Source organism: Littorina saxatilis, linkage group LG8 (assembly GCF_037325665.1).
Source record: "Littorina saxatilis isolate snail1 linkage group LG8, US_GU_Lsax_2.0, whole genome shotgun sequence".
In the NCBI taxonomy this organism is placed as follows: Eukaryota; Metazoa; Mollusca; class Gastropoda; order Littorinimorpha; family Littorinidae; genus Littorina; species Littorina saxatilis.
This window is the reverse complement of record NC_090252.1, coordinates 18925775-18947683: the sequence shown is the minus strand read 5'-3', so window position 1 is coordinate 18947683 and position 21909 is coordinate 18925775. Positions and strand designations below refer to the sequence as shown.

The following is a 21909-nucleotide window of genomic DNA, read 5'->3' as shown; positions in this document are numbered from 1 at the left end:
TTTTTCATCAAGACAAGATCAGAACAATTCGAAGTTGTGAAAGTTTGAAAAAAGAAAAGCCCGGAAGCAGGGTCACGCAAGGGTCGTAGCAGACGACGGCCGGTTTATCAGTGCAAATCACCGTTCCTCTCAACAGTCAAAACCATCGCTAGAGTTCTTGTGACCCACAGCCGTTGTTTCGTGCATAAAAAAAACGTGCTATTGTAGATAAGCTCACGTCGAGTCGCATTCAAATGACTAACTATGACGACTGCATTGTGAAAAGGGAAAACTGGATCACACGGGTTCACGATGGCTCAGGGGTAAGATAAACCACGCAAAAATAAATTCTTTGAAAATTGTTCGCTCTTTACGGAGGGCACCTAGGATGTTCTCAATTGGTGAGTGTTTAAATGAAATGGTGTTTGTACTGTGTGTAAAAGCCTGACCGTATCTGTGATGGTTTACGGGAGGCTTACTCTGCCTTTAATATAAGTCCGGGGAGTGTCTGGTAACAGGCTTATAACTCAAACAGTTTTCGCCCTTTTCTGAAACGGTTTTCACCACTTAATAGAGCATAAAAAACTCTTTAGAACAATGTAAAAATATGAAAATCATGCAAAGGTGACATGCGACTCATTCCGTGGTGGAGGGTCACATTTTACATTGTATGAATTTTGTTTTCTGGTCGGTCAAAGTTTTACACACGACTGTTCTTTTCTTCTTTCACATTTTAAGTAAAAAACTATACCAAAAAAGTAAGAGATGATGTTAACCGGGAATGTGGAATATTGTACCGGCAAAAGGTCAGAATGCCGGTCATAAAATCGGCAACCGATGAAACAGTCTGGTTAACATTTAGTTTCACGAATTTTTCTTGACAAATAAAGGCCACGTTGCTCAATGCGTGTGTTTTAATTAAAACTGGTTTTATTGACAGGCAAAATACTGCAAGCGGTTTTCATAAAAACATTCACTCGCAAATTATACTGGTTAACAAAAGCTTCCTCATAGACAAAACAATGCAATCCAAAAACGAATAGACTGCCAACGCCCACAAGCCCGTGGATGTAATAATGGTTTTAATAATGTTGAATAGACATCACAAAATCATGAGATAGTGTACAGAAAACGAGCTCCAGTTAAGCGTTGTAAATGAAAATAGTAGGGGAGACCGGGGCTTTTCCGCCCCCGGGGCACATCAGTCTTTGTCTGTTTATTCTTACGTTTGCCACCTTTTAGTCATTCACACCATGTGGGAGTGGTGTCCCTTCTTCCCGCCATATCCTGCAGAAGTTCAGAGGTTGCGCGCCCATATATCGTGAGTACAGATCACAAAAAGTGTTTTTCTTCATTTTTGTAACATGAATGCATAGGAGTTGACTTAGGTTTTGATGCATTACCTCTGACGAAAGTTTTGCTTCTTCCTTCCCATGTTGTGCTCGTTATCTGGCACTAGAGTTGCCTGCCCGTGCAGGGGCAAGTCCGCCTATTTGTCATGGGGCATGTTCGCCGTGAGCAGTATGTACAACAAATGTTCATGCGCACATAAAAACTGTCTGCACATTGATATCAGCTACACATTTGTCTTGATGTAAAATTAAAAAAAATCAGTCTTCTAGTTCATCAAACTCGCCAGTTATGCTACCAAAAGCATAAAAGTAGCATAAAAGTAGGCGGACTAGCCCCGGTCTCCCCTAACGTAATTTTGTGTTACATTCTTTCGTATTTTGTCATTGGCATTTTTGAACCTAAATATTGAAGGGAATTAAAAAAGCTTTCCCACTAAAGCTTGCCCACTACTAGTCGTGTACCTACTATGGGATGAGAGCGGCGGACTTGCCCCACCCTGTAGGCGGACTTACCCCGACTTGGGGCAAGTTCGCCTACGTTAGGGTAGGTCTACTTAAAGCAGTATGTACAACAAATGTTCATGCGCACATAAAAACTGTCTGCACATTGATATCAGCTACACATTTGTCTTGATGTAAAATAAAAAAATCAGTCTTCTAGTTCATCAAACTCGCCAGTTATGCTACCAAAAGCATAAAAGTAGGCGGACTAGCCCCGGTCTCCCCTACTTTGTGGTCAAAACGACCAAACTCGGAAAAAAACAAAAAACATAAGGAGATTATATGAGAAGAAAACAATGAGCGCGGTTAAGCGTTACTGAAACAGTCAATAGCTTGCGTGATCGATAACACACACGTTGTTCAAAACAATGTAAATTGTACTCCCACAAGCACATAATGATGGGATTATGAACAGAAAAACCCACATAGCTCACTTAAAGGTAAAGTCTTTGCACTTGGCTCACTTAAAGGCACTGTACTTATCATAAAAAAAGTTCGGCTCAGCATGTTAAAATCTGTGCAATCTGGTGCATTCTGAGACTAAAATTCAACTCGTTTAGATCAGGTAAATAAGACATTCTCCTCACTCCCTCTCCACCCACCCCAAAAAAAACACACAAAAAAACCACCCAGCCAAAAAAAAAATAAATAAATAAAAAATCACACAACAATGGTAACATTGTACTGGTGCATACTGACTCCATTACTGGCAATAGTATGATCCAAGTGATGTCCCAATGCATTGAAGCTCAAAATGACTATTAGTTATCAGGAGTTTTCAGTCAGCACAATTTAACTCTCAAGCCTCCAGTGTTCTGTTCCATCTTCACTTCTCTCCATATCATTCAGTCAACAAGTTATAGATACTGTGATGAAATGGGACGCGAAGAAATAGATTACTCCAGCGGAATACGTAAGTTGTGTCCGCGGAAATCCGCGGATTCGCGGAAAAGTCCCACCCCTGACATAATAACACATCAACGGCCCGGATTGTTTCCGTGCAGAGTGAGAACTTTTCTTGGATTGATTTCACAAATACCCACTAGTGTTATATAGAAGTACATTCATAAACACAAATTCCCACTAGTGTTATATAGAAGTACATTCATAAACACAAATTCCCACTAGTGTTATATAGAAGTACATTCATAAACACAAATTCCCACTAGTGTTATATAGAAGTACATTCATAAACACAAATTCCCACTAGTGTTATATAGAAGTACATTCATAAACACAAATTCCCACTAGTGTTATATAGAAGTACATTCATAAACACAAATTCCCACTAGTGTTATATAGAAGTACATTCATAAACACAAATTCCCACTAGTGTTATATAGAAGTACATTCATAAACACAAATTCCCACTAGTGTTATATAGAAGTACATTCATAAACACAAATTCCCACTAGTGTTATATAGAAGTACATTCATAAACACAAATTCCCACTAGTGTTATATAGAAGTACATTCATAAACACAAATTCCCACTAGTGTTATATAGAAGTACATTCATAAACACAAATTCCCACTAGTGTTATATAGAAGCACATTCATAAGGCCAAACAAAAAAATATAGTCTGTTTACGGTAACATAGGCAAAAAAATAGGGTCAGTAGGTCGGGATTTTATTATTTTTTCTTTCAAAAAACCCCCATATTTTTAAGTTATTTTTCCCAAAAACAAAGACTTTTTTTCTCTCCCCCAAATGCCAAAAAAAAGTCCAGGGTCGCGCGAAAAAATAGGGTCGGTCGGGATACCGTAAACAGACTTTTTTTGTTTGTTTGCGTAAACACAAATTCCCACTAGTGTTATATAGAAGTACATTCATAAATAGAGAATACTACATGGCTTGCTGTGTCGTACCAGATTTACACGAGTTGTTTTTTAAATATTGAACTGCGAGCGAAAGCGAGCTGTTCACTATTTGAAAAAGCAACGAGTGTAAATCTGGTACGACACAGCAAGCCATGTAGTATTCTGTTTATCCTACATACTGTACTTACGTGTATTTCACTGAAAATGACCGTCGCAGTCGAGGCAGCTAAATTGAAGACGCTTGTTTTGGAACATCGATCTCTTCTAAAGCCTCGTGCAATCTATTACGTCAAAGCAAAGAAACGTCACTCTGAAAGTGTGGCGTGACGTGTTAGTTCTAAAGATTCATCGAGGGTAATTAGCAAGCGCAATTTTGTTTCTATAATGACGTTTGTCTCGGTGAGTTTGGCATCATAAGCAGCGGAAAAACAGGTCCCTGCCAGACTAGCTTGACATGACCTCCTTTACATGATAAACACACGTGTGATTTGAACGAGTATTATCTCACGGGTGTCTCTCTCACGTATGTAGGATAAAACACAAATTCCCAGTGTGCACAGAGAGCGCCCAGGATGTTGCTTGTTGGTATAAGTCCAAGTGGAGGGATGGTCCTATCACATGTAAAAGCCTGGTCAGGACTGAGACAGTGAGCAGGAGTATTTTCACGGGAAGGACGATACCTTTCAGCATTGTGAAAATGAAAATGGCGAGCAGGACCACTGATACTCACGTCGTCAAAGAGAGTGTAGTCCGAGTGTCCCCCGTGGTCATTACAGGCGGTCAGCAGCAGGAGGGTCAGTTGAAGAGCGAAAGACAGCGTGACGATGGTGAAGCTGACCAGGTCCCGTTCATAGAGCTGTGGGCACGCAACACACACATACACACACACAGACTTTGTAGATCTTGCCTCAATGCAATATATATGCTATATATAGTGAATACATGTCGGTAAAATAGGCATGTAGAAGGCAGGTCAGTTGGAGGTAAGCGTGACAATGGTGAAACTGACCAGATCACGTTCATACAGCTGTGGTCACACAACAATACACCCACACTGTACAAATCTTGTCTCAATGCAATATTCACATTTTACATTAAATACGTTTTATAGGTAAAATAGACAAGCAAGCAGACATGTCAGTTGGAGAGCGAAGGAAAGCATGACGATGGTGAAACTGACGAGATCACGTTCATATAGCTGTGGTCACACAACAACACACCTACACTGGACAAATCTTGTCTCAATGCAATATTCACATTACACAGTTAGCAAATGTCGGTAAAACATACATGTAAAACAGGTCATTTGAAGAACGAAGGAAAGTATGAAGATGGTGAAACTGACCATGTCCCGTTCATACACCTGTGGTCACACAACACACCCAGACTGTACTGATCTTGTCCCAATGCAATATTCACATTTTAAAGTTAAAAATGTCGGTAAAATAGTCAAGAACAACAGGCCAGTTAGAGAGCGAAGGACAGCGTGACGATGGTGAAACTGACCAGGTTCCATTCATATAGCTTTGGACACACAACAATACACCCACACTGTACTTGTTTCAATGCAATATTCACCTTTTACGTTAAATAGCTTTGGGTAAAATAGACATGCAAGCAGACATGTTAGTTGGAGAGCGAAGAAAGCGTGACGATGGTGAAACTGACCATGTCCCGTTCATACAGCTGTGGTCACACAACAACACGCGCATTGTACAAATCATGTCACAATGCAATATTCACATTACACAGTTAGCACATTTCGGTAAAATATGCATGTACAACAGGTCAGTTGGAGAGTAAAGGAAAGCGTGACGATGGTGAAACTGACCATGTCCCGTTCATATATAGCTGTGGTCACACAACAACACACCTACACTGTACAAATCTTGTCTCAATGCAATATTTACATTTTACAGTTAAAAATGTCGGTAAAATAGACAATAACAACAGGTCAGTTGGAGAGCAAAGGACAGCGTGACGAGTGTTAAACTGACCAGGTCCCGTTCAAATAGCTGTGATCAGAACCCCGATTGGGTAGGGGGCGCAATCGCAAAGACAGAGGAAGAAAATAAGAGAAAGAAAGCATGAATCGCATCAGGGAAAACATATTGGTGTTTCAGTATTACAAACACAGAGAACGAGAGAAAGAGAGTGTGATTCGCATCCGTAAACAAACCACATGCCTATTACAAACACAAACACCGAGATAAAGCATCGGGGACAATACAATCGATGTTCTTATTTTATTGTTCCAAGCGGCACCACTGCTGACAGCATTCATGAAAATAGGGCGAAGATGAATGCACACACGGTGTGTGTTACATTGTGTCTGTGCGGTTTATTGCTGCAGCTGTTGTTAACGCTTAAGCGGGGAGGGGGCGGGAGGGGGAGGGTTCGAAGGGAGAGAGGTTTAGGGGAGAAATAGGGTGTACATTATTTGAAAATGCAAGTGCGTCGCTGGTCGTTTGCTAAGTAAAGTTCTAATTAAACACGCTTTATTGTGCCATTAACTTAACGGCGTTCTAATGACCAAGCAGACACGCTGTATGTTGTATGATACAATGGATATGTGTTTTGGGTTATGCCTGATGACCCTGTTGTTGGTGTTGTTGTTGGTGTTGTTGTTGTTGTTGTTGTTGTTGTTTTCGTCGTCGTTGATGCTGTTGACACTCGCGGTGCCGGATAAAAAATGTCGCGTTTGCATGGCTTGTGAAAGAGTGAGTGCCCTTGCTTTTCGTGCGAAAATAATCCACGAGCCAGTCACTAGCGAGGGGTGTGTCTGACACACGTGGACAAGGAGCACGTGTGGATTCTTTGTCTCACCAAATGCAAAGGTGCTCACTCTCCCACAACCCATACACACCGGACAGAGTTATTTCCGAACAGAGTCTATTGAAACCAACATTTCGCAGGTACAATGCCAGGGTGCTCATTCTCCCACTACCCATACACACCGGACAGAGTTATTTCCGAACAGAGTCTATTGAAACCAACATTTCGCAGGTACAATGCCAGGGTGCTCACTCTCCCACAACACATAAACACCGGACAGAGTTATTTCCGAACAAAGTCTATTGAAACCAACATTTCGCAGGTACAATGCCAGGGTGCTCATTCTCCCACAACCCATACACACTGGACAGAGTTATTTCCGAACAGAGTCTATTGAAACCAACATTTCGCAGGTACAATGCCAGGGTGCTCATTCTCCCACAACCCATACACACTGGACAGAGTTATTTCCGAACAGAGTCTATTGAAACCAACATTTCGCCAGTACAATGCCAGGGTGCACACTCTCCCACAACCCATACACACCGGACAGAGTTATTTCCGAACAGAGTCTATTGAAACCAACATTTCGCAGGTACAATGCCAGGGTGCTCATTCTCCCACTACCCATACACACCGGACAGAGTTATTTCCGAACAGAGTCTATTGAAACCAAGAATTCGCCAGTACAATGCCAGGGTGCACAGCAAACTGCACAGTGACCGATGCGTAAAAAAACAGTGGGGAGAACATTGGTTCAGGACCAAACGAGTTAGCTACCTCCCTCGGACCTCTTTTGTTTTTTCTTATATATTTTTTCTCTAACAAATAACATTATACAAAGTAAAAACATGTGCTTGTTCTTCCAATGATGTACATCAATATATATTCTTATACTTGTTTGGAAGACTGTGTTGAGCGTGTCTGGGTTTTAGAGTGTAGCTAGTTTCTGTGCTGATAGTGGGGCTCCTATGTTGCAGAATCACTCAACAATTAATCACATCTTGTGACAAACATCATACTTCGTGATATTGTTCCTTATGATGTTTTAAATGATTTCAGATACAGAGCCACTTCAGAAATTGATTTTTGTGTTTATAATAATGAATAAAAGGCTGCACCTACAGCAGACGATTTTCATACCAAAAGCCATCAGCAGTAAATATTTCCAACTCAGCAAATGTAAACTTCAATTATTAACAATGCACCAGAAGTTGTCTGGTGATAATATATACATGAAATAAATATTTTCATGGGTACTTTTGTGTTCTGTCATTTAGTTTTATATTTTTTTTAGAAAAGTATATATCCGCAGCTAGAAAATTCAAGATGGCGGCCTCCGTACCAATGCGTGTTTTGATTGATCGAAAACAACGTTTGTGAGGGTAAGTTTTTAAGATTACCCTTTCATTCACCAATTTCACGTCATTATAATCTTTATTTGTCCCCTCGGGTCTGTTTTTGATCGGCTGAAGCGCTGAAATGCTGCTTACTTTCAAATCTTGCTGAAACTGGATTGTGATAGATCTAGATCTATCTGTTGATTGAATGAAAGAAAACCATGCTCGCCACCCACATGATTTTGGACAAGTTAAAAGAACTTTGAATAAAAGGCAAGGAGACAGAGATTGTTCAAGGCATGATGATTAGTCCTGCCTATTATAAAGGACTTGACTTCCATAAGTTTCTAAAAAAACTGAGGGGGGAGGGGGAGTGACTTAGAGTGAGTAGGCCACAGTGACAATGACATGTACTAACTAGTAGGAGGGCCAGCTTGGGGGGGGGGGGGGAACCATTCCCCATGTCTCTTCGGTCTTGTGATCAAACTTTCAAAGATGATAGCTAAAAGACAAAAGTATGCAATAAGCTTATGTGCTAATGACATGAGAAATGAGTGGTTTTGAAAAAAGTGGTACCTCTCTCTGAGTCTGAGTCTCAACACTGTTACGATTTTGGTGTGTTACTTTTTTCTCAACCCTTTACTTAATTTAGGTTGACCGTGCATTGATTTGCATTTTATTTACACCACATGCGGGTTCCTGAGAACAAGAGTGTTGCGTGAATACATTATGAGCAATTCTGCCGGTGCCACACAAACGAGCTGATTTCACCATTACTATCAAGGTTGGTACCTAATACCTCCAGAGTAGCTGAACAGTTTGCATCTTTTTTTTATATAATTAACAAGTATGCACACATATGCGTAAGCTACCTCTGTGAATTTGGTGGGTTTACCATACCCTCACAAGGGTCAACATTCTGTAAGCGACTGTTAGAATTCTAATGAATGTAGCGGCCAGCAAGATTTAAGAATCAGTTGGGTAACTGGAAACAGTTTTTTTGTATTGACCTTAAATAGTAAGAATTATACAAATAGTTAAATTAAAATACAATTTTTGCATTTTATCTTTTGTGTGAAGACTTTGGCTAACTCTCTGAGATAGTAAACATTATTCAAATAAAATTGTCACTTTTCAGCTTTTGTATGAAGGGTACCCCAGGTGGATTTCCTACACCATGGATTTAGAGGAGGCCAGACATCTAAGACGGTCTGCTTCTCATCCCAGCTGATTTCAGTTTTCTGCTTATGAAGTGTGCATCGCTATGGAAAAGGATTCAGCCATTTTTTGCTCACCACATTGCCAAAGCCATTGGCCCCGAGAAGTCACCCTGCCTGCCCATGTTTCACAGTTTTACAGACTGTGATACTGTGTTGTTCTTCGGTGGTATTGGGGGCTTGACAAGTATGGCATGCATTAGTAGACATCACACAATCTTTCCTCAGGTTGTCTGCTCTTCTTTGAGAGCTAAGTACTACTGACAGGTCAGTTCAAGAGCATTTTGTGGTACTTCTGCAGGACAAAACCAAACTTCCTGGGTGTGAACAGTGCTAGAAGGTACCTCTTCAGTCAAAAGCGCTGCCAAATTCCCCCAAACACCCTTACAAGTAACGTGCTGTTGCAGGACATGAGTTTGAGAAGAGCAATCTACCAATTAGACTACGTCAGTAAATATACAATCAGGCAAACAACCCAACACCAATAATTGTGGGGCTGGCAGTCCAAGGCTGGAAAGTGGGAGTTATTTTGGACGAGCCTTCAAGAGGTATCCAGCATGTGCCGAGAACGCATGAAGTGTGGAAGTGCTGTACAACAAAACGCTGCAAATGCTGCAAAGAAGGACTGAAGAGCTCTGCTCTCTGCAGCTGTGCTTGCATGCCTGTGAAAATCAGCAAATTAAACTGTGTAAAAACTATTATTGCACCCATTTTCGTACCCCAACTCAAACATTCATTCCCGTATCATTTTATTCAAACTTTTTATGCCAGTAAAGGCTCTCACAAATGGCACATCTTTCAGATAAAAGAAGATTTAGTTACAGGGGTCACATGACCGCCGCCAAATAAGGGTACCCTTAACGTGGCAAAGGGGATGTGATCACAACTTTAGGTACCCATTAAAAAGTCCAAAAAAATTCATGAGGCACAACATCTATCCAGAACAGGATGAATACTTTTTAGTGTTATGTCATTATTATACCTTTCATTTTTATCAATTTGATTTTTGGGGTACCCTTATTTAGGCGGCGGTCACATAACCCATGTAAATTCAATCTTTTATATTAAAAGAGTTCCAGATAGCCACGTTGTGTGCCCTTAATAGCATAGACAAATGGAATAAAATGGCACAGGAATAAATGTTTTCGTTTTGGTACGAACATTTGTGCGATAGTTTTTTGTTGGCACAGGTTAGGTAAGCCAACGATTCTTCAACCCTGCCACCCACGCCGTCCAACCAATCGCTGCACCATTGATCATGTATACATGTATTGTTATGTTTTAACAATTGTTTCTGTTAGTTTCTATTGCAAGAGAATGACTTGTAGCATCAAATACGCCTGAATACCTTTTTCACAGGCGGCCATTTTGATTTTTTTTTTAAACTACTGATTTTTAAATTTTTCTCGGTTCCTCTGTGTCAGGTTTTGTTAAGCACATAAAACCATACATTTATACCAAATTTGGTGTTTGTCACATGAAATGAAATATGCCTAACATACCCAACCGTTTTTACTGGCGGCCATTTTGAATTTTGTTATAAAAACTACCGATTTTTTAATTTTTCGCGGTGGCTCTGTATCAGGTTTTGTTAAGCACATAAAACTGTACATGTATGCCAAATTTGGTGTTTGTCACAAGAAATGATTGATTTTGCAACATAGGAGCCCCACTATGATGAGTGTACCGACAACATCAAGTTCGTGTTTTTACACCCCCGGTATAGGGGTGTGTATAGGTTTCGCTCGATGTGTTTGTTTGTTTGTTTGTTTGTTTGTGTTCGCATATAGATCTCAAGAATGAACGGACCGATCGTCACCAAACTTGGTGAACAGGTTCTATACATTCCTGAGACGGTCCTTACAAAAATTGGGACCAGTCAAACACACGGTTAGGGAGTTATTGGTGGATTAAAATTATACAAGGACTTATACAGGGACATCTTCATGGTCAAAGGGAAATAACCATTCTCACTCAGTCACTGCCACCAACTGAGAAGGTTATTTCCCTTTGACGGGGGTGTTTTTCCTACCTCGTAGGAATTTCTTGTTCTTACCAGTAATACAGTCAAACATAAAATGCTAAAGCATAGACTTCCCTTGGGCCTCTTCTTAAAAACACACAAGAGGGGGTGGGTGGGTGGGAGGGGGGGTGCGATAGATTAGGAATAACCACTGTGGTTTCAGGATCAGAGCACTTTTTCTTCTTCTTTGTTCATGTGCTGAAATTCCCACGTTCACTCATGTTTTTGCACGAGTGGATTTGTACGCGTATGATCGTGTTTACCCCGCCATACAGGCAGCCATACGCCGATTCCGGGGGAACCCCTAGAGCACTAACCCCACCCCCTCCTCACGGTCCCCTCCCTACTACCCACCAACCCACTCAAAACCACACCTCAACGTCACCCCCTTTCCCCTCGTACCCGACCTAAAACAGCCAAGAATCGACAATCATTTTGTGCATTCTACTGTACCTTTTGAATGATGATGGTGTAGAACGGAATGATGTTACAAAGTGACGTCAGCAGCCAGAAGAAGAAAGGCACCGCTGACGACTGCCCTGCTCCCTTTAGGCGTTCATATTGCGTCATCAGAACCATCACAAACTGCACATTTATTGCGTCATCAGTGCAAACAGATTATTTGAAGTTGTTGCGTCACGGGTGTTATCAGAATCTACAGGTATAGTTAGGACGTCACAAGTGCCATCTGAACATGCACAGATTGTGTGTCATAAGTGCCATTGCAACTTGCACAGTTATTGCGTCACAAGCACTATTAAAACCTGGACATAATTATTCAGGCTTTTTTTTAATGGGATATTACCATCCACGGGGGAATTACACAATAACTGTGGAGATTTCTGTCAAATGGTATATGTCAGTCAAAACTAAAAATAACCTCTAAATTAATGGCACCCTATATTTACAGGACAACATATGTTTGAATCAACTCGACCATCTGGTGTGACTCACGAAAGCTGCCAGCCACAGAGCGTCCCCCAGGTACGCAGCGACCGATCGGCTGATCGCCTCTTCTTCCGTGCGAACCAACAGCTGTACGAGCGACAGGGTCGCCAGCGTGATGCAGCAAAACTGAAAAATATGACGTCACTGTTATGACGCGGGTAAACATTGGCATGCAACCAACCTACCAAACACACACACACACACACACACACACACACACACACACACACACATACACACGCACGCATACACAAACACAGAGAGAGAGAGAGAGAGAGAGAGAGAGAGAGAGAGAGAGAGAGAGATAGAGGCAGAGAGACAGAGATAGAGACAGAGAGAGAGAGAGAGAGAGACAGAGAGAGAGAGACAGACAGACAGACAGAGAGACATAGAGAGACAGAGAAAGACAGAGAGGCAGAGAGACAGACAGACAGACAGACAGACACACATACACATACACCGACACACACACACACACACACACACACACACGAACGCACGAACGCACGCACACACAGACACACACACACACACACACACACACACACACACACACACACACTAACACACACACACACACACACGTACATACACACACGTACGTACACACACGTACGTACACACACGTACGTACACACACACACACACACACACACACACACACACACACACACACACACACACACACACACACACACACACACACTCGATTCACTGCCAACGGAATTCCCTTTACGTCGGATTGCTCCGTCTCCAAAATCGCATGAACACAAAAATAATACAACGACGATAACGAGAAAGGCAAAACAAAACAACCAATGAACCAAGACATTTTTTTTTTAAATCTCACCAGTCTTGCACCATTGATCAATGTTACAGGAAAAGGTGTTCCTCTGGACCCCTGTTTGTTGACGGAAGTGACGTAAAAAGGCAGGGAGAGGAACAGGAATGCACACGGCACCCAGATTAATACCGTGTGCAAAAAGCAATCGGTGAACTGAGGCCATGTGTTCTCTAGCACAAGCGTTAAATTCTGCAAAGTAAAAACAATAAATAGATTATCATCGGTTCTGAATGTGTCCTTGTGTTTTTATGTTTAGTCAAGTTTTGACTAAATATTTTAACATCGAGGGGGAATCGAAACGAGGGTCGTGGTGTATCTTTCTCTCTTTCTGCTTTCTCTCTTTCTCTCTTTCTGCTTTCTTTCTTTCTTTTATTTTTTCCTCCTCCTCCTCTCTCTCACTCTCTCTCTCTCTCTCTCTCTCTCTCTATAGTCTCTCTCTCTCTCTCTCTTCTCTCTCTCATCTATCTCTCTCTCTCTCTCACTCTATCTCTCACTCTCTCACTCACTCCACTCACTCACTCACTCCACTCACTCACTCACTCACTCTCTCTCTCTCTCTCTCTCTCTCTCTCTCTCTCTCTCTCTCTCTCTCTCTCTCTCTCTCTCAGACGTTTGACCTATTTCCCTCGTACCTGTTCTATCTAAACCCTTAGAAAGGCACATACAAAAACACCCACTGGCATATATGGAACAAATGAATCTGTTTCATCCTTTTCAGTCTGGATTCCGCTCTAAGCATTCCTGCCACACCGCCTTAAGCTCTTTATGCGAAACTCGGCTGTCAGCAATAAACAAAGCAGAAATAACGGGAGCGTTGTTTTTGGACTTTAAGAAAGCCTTTGACCTAGTAGATCACTCACTTCTACTGAAGAAATTAAAGTGCTATTTAAAAGACGACTCCGCCTGCGCCTTTTTTGAATCGTATCTTTCAAAGCGGAAACAGTATGTATCCATTAACTGTAAAACTTCGTCAAACGAGTTTGTCAGGAGTGGTGTCCCTCAAGGGTCTGTATTAGGACCTATCTTGTTCTGTATTTATATAAATGATTTACCCCGTCATGTGTCCGATGAAAAAGTTAGATGTGAGTTCTTCGCGGATGACTCTTCTGTTCACACCAGTCAAAAATCTTTGGAATCCGTCAACTCTTCTCTTCAAACAAGTGTGGATGAAATCACTGAGTGGTGCGTTTCTAATGCAATGATCATTCATCCGATTAAAACAAAGAGTATGGTGATAACCACGAGACAAAAACACCAATTAAGTCCTTTACAATTACAACTGTCAGTTGGTTCAACTCAAGTGCAGCAAGTTAGGGAACATAAATTATTGGGTGTTACCATTGATCAAGAGTTGAAATGGCAAACTCATTTGAGTAATATTTGCAAACTAGGATCAACAAATGTGTACCTGTTATCAAAATTAAGGCATTACGCAGATTCTGCAGCACTCAAAATGTTCTTGGCCTATTACGCCCACATAATGCCTCATATAAACTTCGCATCGACACTTTGGGATAACTGCAGTGATGTTCATTTAAAAAGACTCAATTCCCTGCATCGCCGAGCTGCAAAACTTTTTCTGCATGATTTGAATAGGTCCACGGATGATAAACTAAAGCTCCTGAATTTCCTCCCCTTGAAAGATCAGTTGACGTTTAAACAAGGCTGTGTTCATGTATACAATTCTAAATGACGACTGTCCTAAATATTTGCAATCACATTTCAAACATTCCACAAAAAGATATGGGTCCAAAAAAATCATCCCTCCTATACCTCGCATAGACCTCTACAAATCGAGCTTAGCCTTCTCGGGAGCGTTTCTCTGGAACTCCTTCCCCCAACAGATAAGAAATGCAACTTCAGTGAAAATGTTTAAGAGACAGTCACGTTCACACATCATTCGTGAATGAAATGTTTTGTTCGATTGTTATTTTGTTAAACATTGTGTACTAGTGTTAACGGATGTGTAGCTGATCGGAGCAACTTTATTCCCAAATGAAAGGTATAACTATGTCAATGTAATTTTGTAATTTTTAAGTTCTCCTTATGTAATTCCTTAAATGCACATTGTGTTGCATTCCATACAATGTATTTCTGTATTTTATATGATTGAATTTATATTTTTATATGTGCGTCTGTCTTTATGTGTTGTATAAAGGACAGGTTGGATCGTCAGTATCGATCTTTTACTTTTTGGTTGACAGATTGACTAAATGTGTTGACGCAAATGTTGTGACGCGAATTGTTTTTTCAGGTTCATTCTATCTGGCATTACTAGCGTACATACCTATCTGTCTATCGTGTTGAAATAAACAATTGGTCGGTTGCCACAATACCACTTTACAATATCACAAATACCAGGCATTACAATGTCTAGCTGTATCCATTTCAAGAATGGGTTGGACTATGAACAAGAAATAAAACTAATAATCTTGAGATGAACAGAAATGAATGGCGCAAAAAAACAAAAACACTTGTACAAACAACAACGAAATCAAACCTAACAACAACCGGAAATGGAACCTTACCCAGAATGCTCCTCCACAAAACGCCTCGAAATTGTTGTCGGCCATGTTGTTTGATGGATTGATTACAGTGAGATATCTGTACCTTCGTTACAGCACCTTGCCCTGCAACACGATCACGTGACAGTCATTTTCATCTGCATCGCATTTCCGTTTTCTTACTTCTTCATCCTAAAAAAACCAATAGCCTCGAAGATATACCCATAATACTGCAGACAATATTGAGGCCAACCGACAGACATACAGACGAACAAGTATGCAGGCACGCAGACTGTAAGGCGTGCGGCAAACACACAGACAGGTTGGCACTCCGGTGAACAGATTGACAGACGGATGGACGGACGGACGGACGGACACAGACAAATGCACAAACACACAGACACAGAAACAGACAGACAGACATACAGAATGTTAGACAGGCAGACAGTCAAACACACACATACACACACACACACACACACACACACACACACACACACACACACACACACACACACACACACACACACATACACACACACACACACACACGAGAGAGCGAGAGATAGATAGATAGATAGATAGAGAGAGACAGAGAGAGGGAGAGAGAGAGAGGGGTAGAGAGAGAGAGACAGAGTGAGCGAGATATAGAGACACACACACACACACACACACACACACACACACACACACACACACACACACACACACACACACACACACACACACACACACACACACACATAGAAGCACACATACACACAGACAAGGACAAACAGAAAGAAAAACACTGACAAATAGACAGACAGACAGAACTGACAGACAGACAGATAGACAAACAGAGAGACATACAGACAAACAAACAGACAGACAGACAAGCAGAGCCAGATAGAGACAGATAGTGTAACAGTCCAACCCTTCTGCTGTCGGACCGTCCGAATCACCTCTGGTCAGCACGCACGGTCCCGTCCTCTGTGTTCATCACGGCTAGCATCGCCAACATGTATCTGACACAATGTATCCAACACAATGTACATAACACAATGTATCTAATGACTATTCAAACGTGCTATGATAACGCGTTATGGGGTTGAGCCTGACTGCTTCCCAACAAACGTTAATTAAAACTTAAAGCGGGAGGCACTGCACTGCATATTTGATGCCACGACACGAACACAAAAATGACATTCGTGAGCATTACGCATCTGTGTAGAAACAAATGCTATATTTCGTCACGCTCATAAGATAATTGCCTATGTCATTTTTTGATGTTTTGAGAAAAACGCAACAAATCTTCTTTGGTTTCTGAACAATCAGCCTATCAACTGTCAGTTAAAAGTTGCAAATTGCCTATTTCGAGCGGTACACAGGTAGATTAACGTGAGATAAAGAGACAGCAACATTTTCAATCAGCAAACTGCATAACAACCCACAAAGAGCGTTTGCATACCTTCACATTCTCAAAACAAGTCTTCCTGTATCATAAAGAAAAAGTGCCCAACTCAAGAAACGAGATCGGCAGTTTTGCTTACGTTGTTATGGTTTCCGATGGTCTGAGAGTTTGTACTCTCTAACACTTGATAGATACCCTTCCAGTAGCTTCCCCTGTAGTTTCACTACATATATGCCTAACACTGAGATAGGTATTTTTCTTATGAGCGTGACGATTTGAAGCCAACCCCTTTATATACTAAAGTTGTTCCATCTACACGCACACTATATAGGATCAATAATAACCTCCATGCACCGTTACTGATGCTTGCGTTGCAGGTCGTCCGTTGTGAAATATCACGACCCACGTGACTGTGCATGCTAATTTCGATTTGCATATTACATGTGGAACTGGGTATACTCCAAGCGCATCGGTCAAGAACTAGGTCCAGCTTTAGGCTGGTCATAAAGGAAGTGAGTGGAAGGGGAGTGTGTGAGTAGAAGCATGTGTGTTTATGTGTGTGTTAGTGTGTGTGTGTGTGTTAGTGTGTGTGTGTGTGTTAGTGTGTGTGTTAGTGTTTGTGTGTGTGTGTGTGTTAGTGTGTGAGTGTGTGAGTGTTAGTGTGTGAGTGTGTGTGTGTGTGTGTCTTTGTGTGAGTGTTAGTGTGTATGTGTGTGTTAGTGTGTGTGTGTGTGTGTTAGTGTGTGTGTGTGTGTTAGTGTGTGTGTGTGTGTGTATGTGTGTGTGTGTGTGTGCTAGTGTGTGTGTGTGTGATAGTGTGTGTGTGTGTGTGTCTTTGTGTGAGTGTTAGTGTGTATGTGTGTGTTAGTGTGTGTGTGTGTTAGTGTGTGTGTGTGTTATAGTGTGTGTTAGTGTGTGTGTGTGTGTGTGTGTGTGTTTATGTGTGCGTGCACGCATGTGTCTGTGTGTATTGGTGTGTGTGGCTCTGTGTCTATGTGTTTAAGAGAGAGCGAGCGTGTCTGTGTTTGTATGTGTATGTGTTTGTCAGTGTGTATATGTGTGTGAATGCGTGTGTATGTCTGTGTGTGTGTGTGTTTGTGTGTGTGGTTGTGTGTCTTTGTTTGTGCGTCTACATGTGTAAAAGAGAAAGAGCGTGTCTGTGTGTGTATGTGTGTGTCTGTGTTTGAATGTATGTGCGTCGGTGAGTGTAACCGGTGTGTCTGAATTTGTGTGTGTTACAGAATAAGGGTTTTGAATCTTGGCCCTATAGTTTTATTCCAATTGTTGTACCGCACATTGTACATTCGTCACTAACGCTGCCTTTTATCCATATGATGTTAAAATGTCGGGACATTAAAACACACATCTAAAATGAATAAAAACACTGACATGAGCACGTCATTGACGAATTGTTCTGAGCTGAGAGATACCTGTCAAGGAGTTGTATAAACAGAAGGTCACCAGATACAGAGGACAACAACAAGGAATGTGTGTGACGCAGCATTTTGAAATATAGCAGACGGGCGCAGTTGCGTTATGGATAAGACATCGGCCTCCTAATTGGAAGGTCGTGAGTTCAAATCCCGGGCGCGGCCGCCTGGTGGGTTAAGGGTGGAGATTTTTCCGATCTCCCATGAGAACGTATGTGCAGACCTGCTAGTGGCTTATCCCCCGTCGTGTGTACATGCAAACACGAGACCAAGTAAGCACGGAGAAGATCATGTAATCCATGTTAGAGTTCGGTGGGTTATAGAAACACGAGAATACCCACCATGCTTCCCCCGAAATCGGTGTATGCTGCCTAAATGGCGGGTTAAAAACGGTATTACACGTAGAAATACACTCGTGCAAAAACATGAGTGAACGTGGGAGTTCCAGCCCATGAACGAAGAGAAGAAGAAGAAGAAGAAATGCAGCAAAAATGAGTAAATGCTATATGTTGAGCTGTCACAGTCATACATCATTAACACATGTCATTGTTTGTAAGTCAAATCTTAGTGTGCGGGGTAATTCAGTCTTTGCTATAATATTGGTAATGGTGTTGGAAATGAGCTCACTAAAGTGTCTGAGTACAGCTCAATATCAATCCAGTCAACTTAGATGGACCTGGGTAAAACAAAATGGGTGCTGTTTGTGTTATTTTCTTTTTCATTTTGCTCTCAAAATTGGGAGGGTGTTTGGTACGAGGTCAGTAATACAGTGTTCTAGATGATCAAAACTGTAGCAAAGACCTGTACGCGTACGTGTAGATATTGCGTCACCCGTGACTTAATTTGTTCTCCAATGTTCCAAATGCATACGTTGTTTTGCTCCCACCAAGCCTGCAGATCTTGGCAAACGCGTGACGTAAAAAAATAGATTCGATGACGTTACTCGTACACGTTCCCGTACACGTGCTGAAAAATTCAAAAACTAGATCTGTCTAATGGTTAGGGGAAGGGGGTGAGAACACTCAGACTGCTGATTTGTAGTACGTGTCTAAAGTGGAGGGATGACCGGCTTATCCTTTGTAAAACCCGATCTGAGATGGTGAGCCGAACTATTTACAACGAAAGGCGTGTCCCTTTAAGAGTCAGTCGAGTCAAAGTATATGTCGTGCCGAATTCACGTAATTGCCGATTCCGCGTAATGGGCAACATTTTTGCCCATTTCGCGTAATCGGGAAAACGCTGCCCAATACGTGAAATCGGCAGCGTTTTGCCGAAATCGCGAAAAGGCTTCTAAAATTTGCCCATTTTGCGAAATCGGCAGCCACTTTTTGGTTTTAAAGTTCTCAAATGCCTGGGATATCATCACACTTAGACAACTAAATACTCCAATGGATAGATATCGCAATAATCGATAAGTTATGGCAAGTTATTGCAGAAAATGTAGTTTTCGTGCATTTCCGGAGTTATGTTCGACACAGACCAACATAGACCATACAAAACATAGTAGGGAGGTAAAGCAATGTTAATGCAATGTTCTGGTGACACAAAAAGTAACAGACTGGCTGTCGCTTTTGCGAAATGGGCAAATTCTAGAAGCCTTTCCGCATTTTCGGCAAAGCGCTGCCGATTTCACCTAATGGGCAGCGTTTTGCCGATTACGTGAAATGGGCAAAAATGTTGCCGATTCCGCGAATTCGGCAATTCCGTGAATTCGGCACGACATATACACAAACAAGGCTTACCATTCATGACATTAACAACATGAATGCAAATTTCACTCTGTACAATTTTTTGGCAAATTCATTGTTATTTAGGAATAGTTTTTGGACTAACATTCAAACAGTCAGAACTGTGCATGCATACATACAAATCATTGAGCAGTACACGAATTATCATAGTTTCCTTGGAACATGCTCACCCGTGTCTATTTGCTAGTCATGTAAATACATGAGAAGAAAATGGAACGTTCATGCTGTTTTCAAAAGGCAGTGATTGTCGATGCATGAGTGCCTCTACACACACTCGGGGGGTCTTACTTAAGTAGGCATCAATGTAGCATGGACAAATCTTCCGAAAATGTCAGTTGTTTACTTGACTAGCAAATTTACACCAGTAGTTATGTACAAATGAAACAGTGGTAGTATTTGGATAAACTATATATCTTCTCTTCTTCTTCTTCTTCTTCTTCTTCGTTCATGGGCTTAGACTCCCACGTTCACTCAAGTTTTTAGCACGAGTGGATTTTTACGTGTATGACCGTTTTTACCCCGCAATGCAGGCAGCATACCCCGAATTCGGGGGAGGCATGCTGGGTATTTTCGTGTTTCTATAACCCACTGAACTCTGACATGGATTACAGGATCTTTTCCGTGCGCACTTGCTCTTGTGCTTGCGTGTACACACGAAGGGGGTTAAGTCACTAACAGGTCTGCACATAGGTTGAGATCGGAAACATCTCAACTCTTAACCCACCAGGCGGCAGCGACCGGGATTCGAACTCACGACCTCCCGATTAGGAAGCCGATGTCTTACCACCACGCCACGGCGCCCGTCTAAACTAGATATCATTCTTGGTGACAACTCAGCGGTAAAATACCAAGGAGGTGGAAACAACATCCTTCTCGTGACTCACCATTTTAGATTTAGCAAGGCTTTGACATGGGCTAAGAACATCCTTCCTCTTGCTAATACAACACCATCCTTCTGGTGACTCACCATTTTAGATTTAGCAAGGCTTTGACATGGGCTAAGAACATCCTTCCTCTTGCTAATACAACACCATCCTTCTTGTGACTCACCATTTTAGATTTAGCAAGGCTTTGACATGGGCTAAGAACATCCTTCCTCTTGCTAATACAACACCATCCTTCTTGTGACTCACCATTTTAGATTTAGCAAGGCTTTGACATGGGCTAAGAACATCCTTCCTCTTGCTAATACAACACCATCCTTCTTGTGACTCACCATTTTAGATTTAGCAAGGCTTTGACATGGGCTAAGAACATCCTTCCTCTTGCTAATACAACACCATCCTTCTTGTGACTCACCATTTTAGATTTAGCAAGGCTTTGACATGGGCTGAGAACATCCTTCCTCTTGCTAATACAACACCATCCTTCTTGTGACTCACCATTTTAGATTTAGCAAGGCTTTGACATGGGCTAAGAACATCCTACCTCTTGCTAATACAACACCATCCTTCTTGTGACTCACCATTTTAGATTTAGCAAGGCTTTGACATGGGCTAAGAACATCCTACCTCTTGCTAATACAACACCATCCTTCTTGTGACTCACCATTTTAGATTTAGCAAGGCTTTGACATGGGCTAAGAACATCCTACCTCTTGCTAATACAACACCATCCTTCTTGTGACTCACCATTTTAGATTTAGCAAGGCTTTGACATGGGCTAAGAACATCCTTCCTCTTGCTAATACAACACCATCCTTCTTGTGACTCACCATTTTAGATTTAGCAAGGCTTTGACATGGGCTAAGAACATCCTTCCTCTTGCTAATACAACACCATCCTTCTTGTGACTCACCATTTTAGATTTAGCAAGGCTTTGACATGGGCTAAGAACATCCTTCCTCTTGCTAATACAACACCATCCTTCTTGTGACTCACCATTTTAGATTTAGCAAGGCTTTGACATGGGCTAAGAACATCCTTCCTCTTGCTAATACAACACCATCCTTCTGGTGACTCACCATTTTAGATTTAGCAAGGCTTTGACATGGGCTGAGAACATCCTACCTCTTGCTTATACAACACCATACTT

General features: G+C 41.6%; 1 protein-coding gene and 2 long non-coding RNA genes across 3 annotated transcripts in view; 2 read left to right on the top strand and 1 right to left on the bottom strand.

The window, feature by feature from the left end:
* Positions 1-16376, bottom strand: part of LOC138972986 (multidrug resistance-associated protein 1-like) — a 67756-nt gene extending 51380 nt beyond the window's left edge. Inside the window, exons 1-6 of the mRNA XM_070345649.1 lie at positions 16221-16376; positions 15329-15430; positions 12807-12989; positions 11963-12082; positions 11462-11593; positions 4384-4509 (exon numbers count right to left, since the gene is read on the bottom strand). Coding sequence (XP_070201750.1) covers positions 4384-4509; positions 11462-11593; positions 11963-12082; positions 12807-12989; positions 15329-15373 — 606 coding nt within the window. The 5' untranslated portion in view covers positions 15374-15430; positions 16221-16376. The remainder of the gene's footprint in view (positions 1-4383; positions 4510-11461; positions 11594-11962; positions 12083-12806; positions 12990-15328; positions 15431-16220) is intronic.
* LOC138972988 (uncharacterized) lies at positions 8484-10608 on the top strand. The gene is made up of 2 exons (XR_011457840.1): positions 8484-8552; positions 8907-10608. It is a non-coding gene; the product is annotated as an uncharacterized lncRNA (long non-coding RNA).
* On the top strand, positions 11946-13027 carry LOC138972989 (uncharacterized). The gene is made up of 2 exons (XR_011457841.1): positions 11946-12114; positions 12836-13027. It is a non-coding gene; the product is annotated as an uncharacterized lncRNA (long non-coding RNA).
* Positions 16377-21909: the final 5533 nt, after the last annotated feature.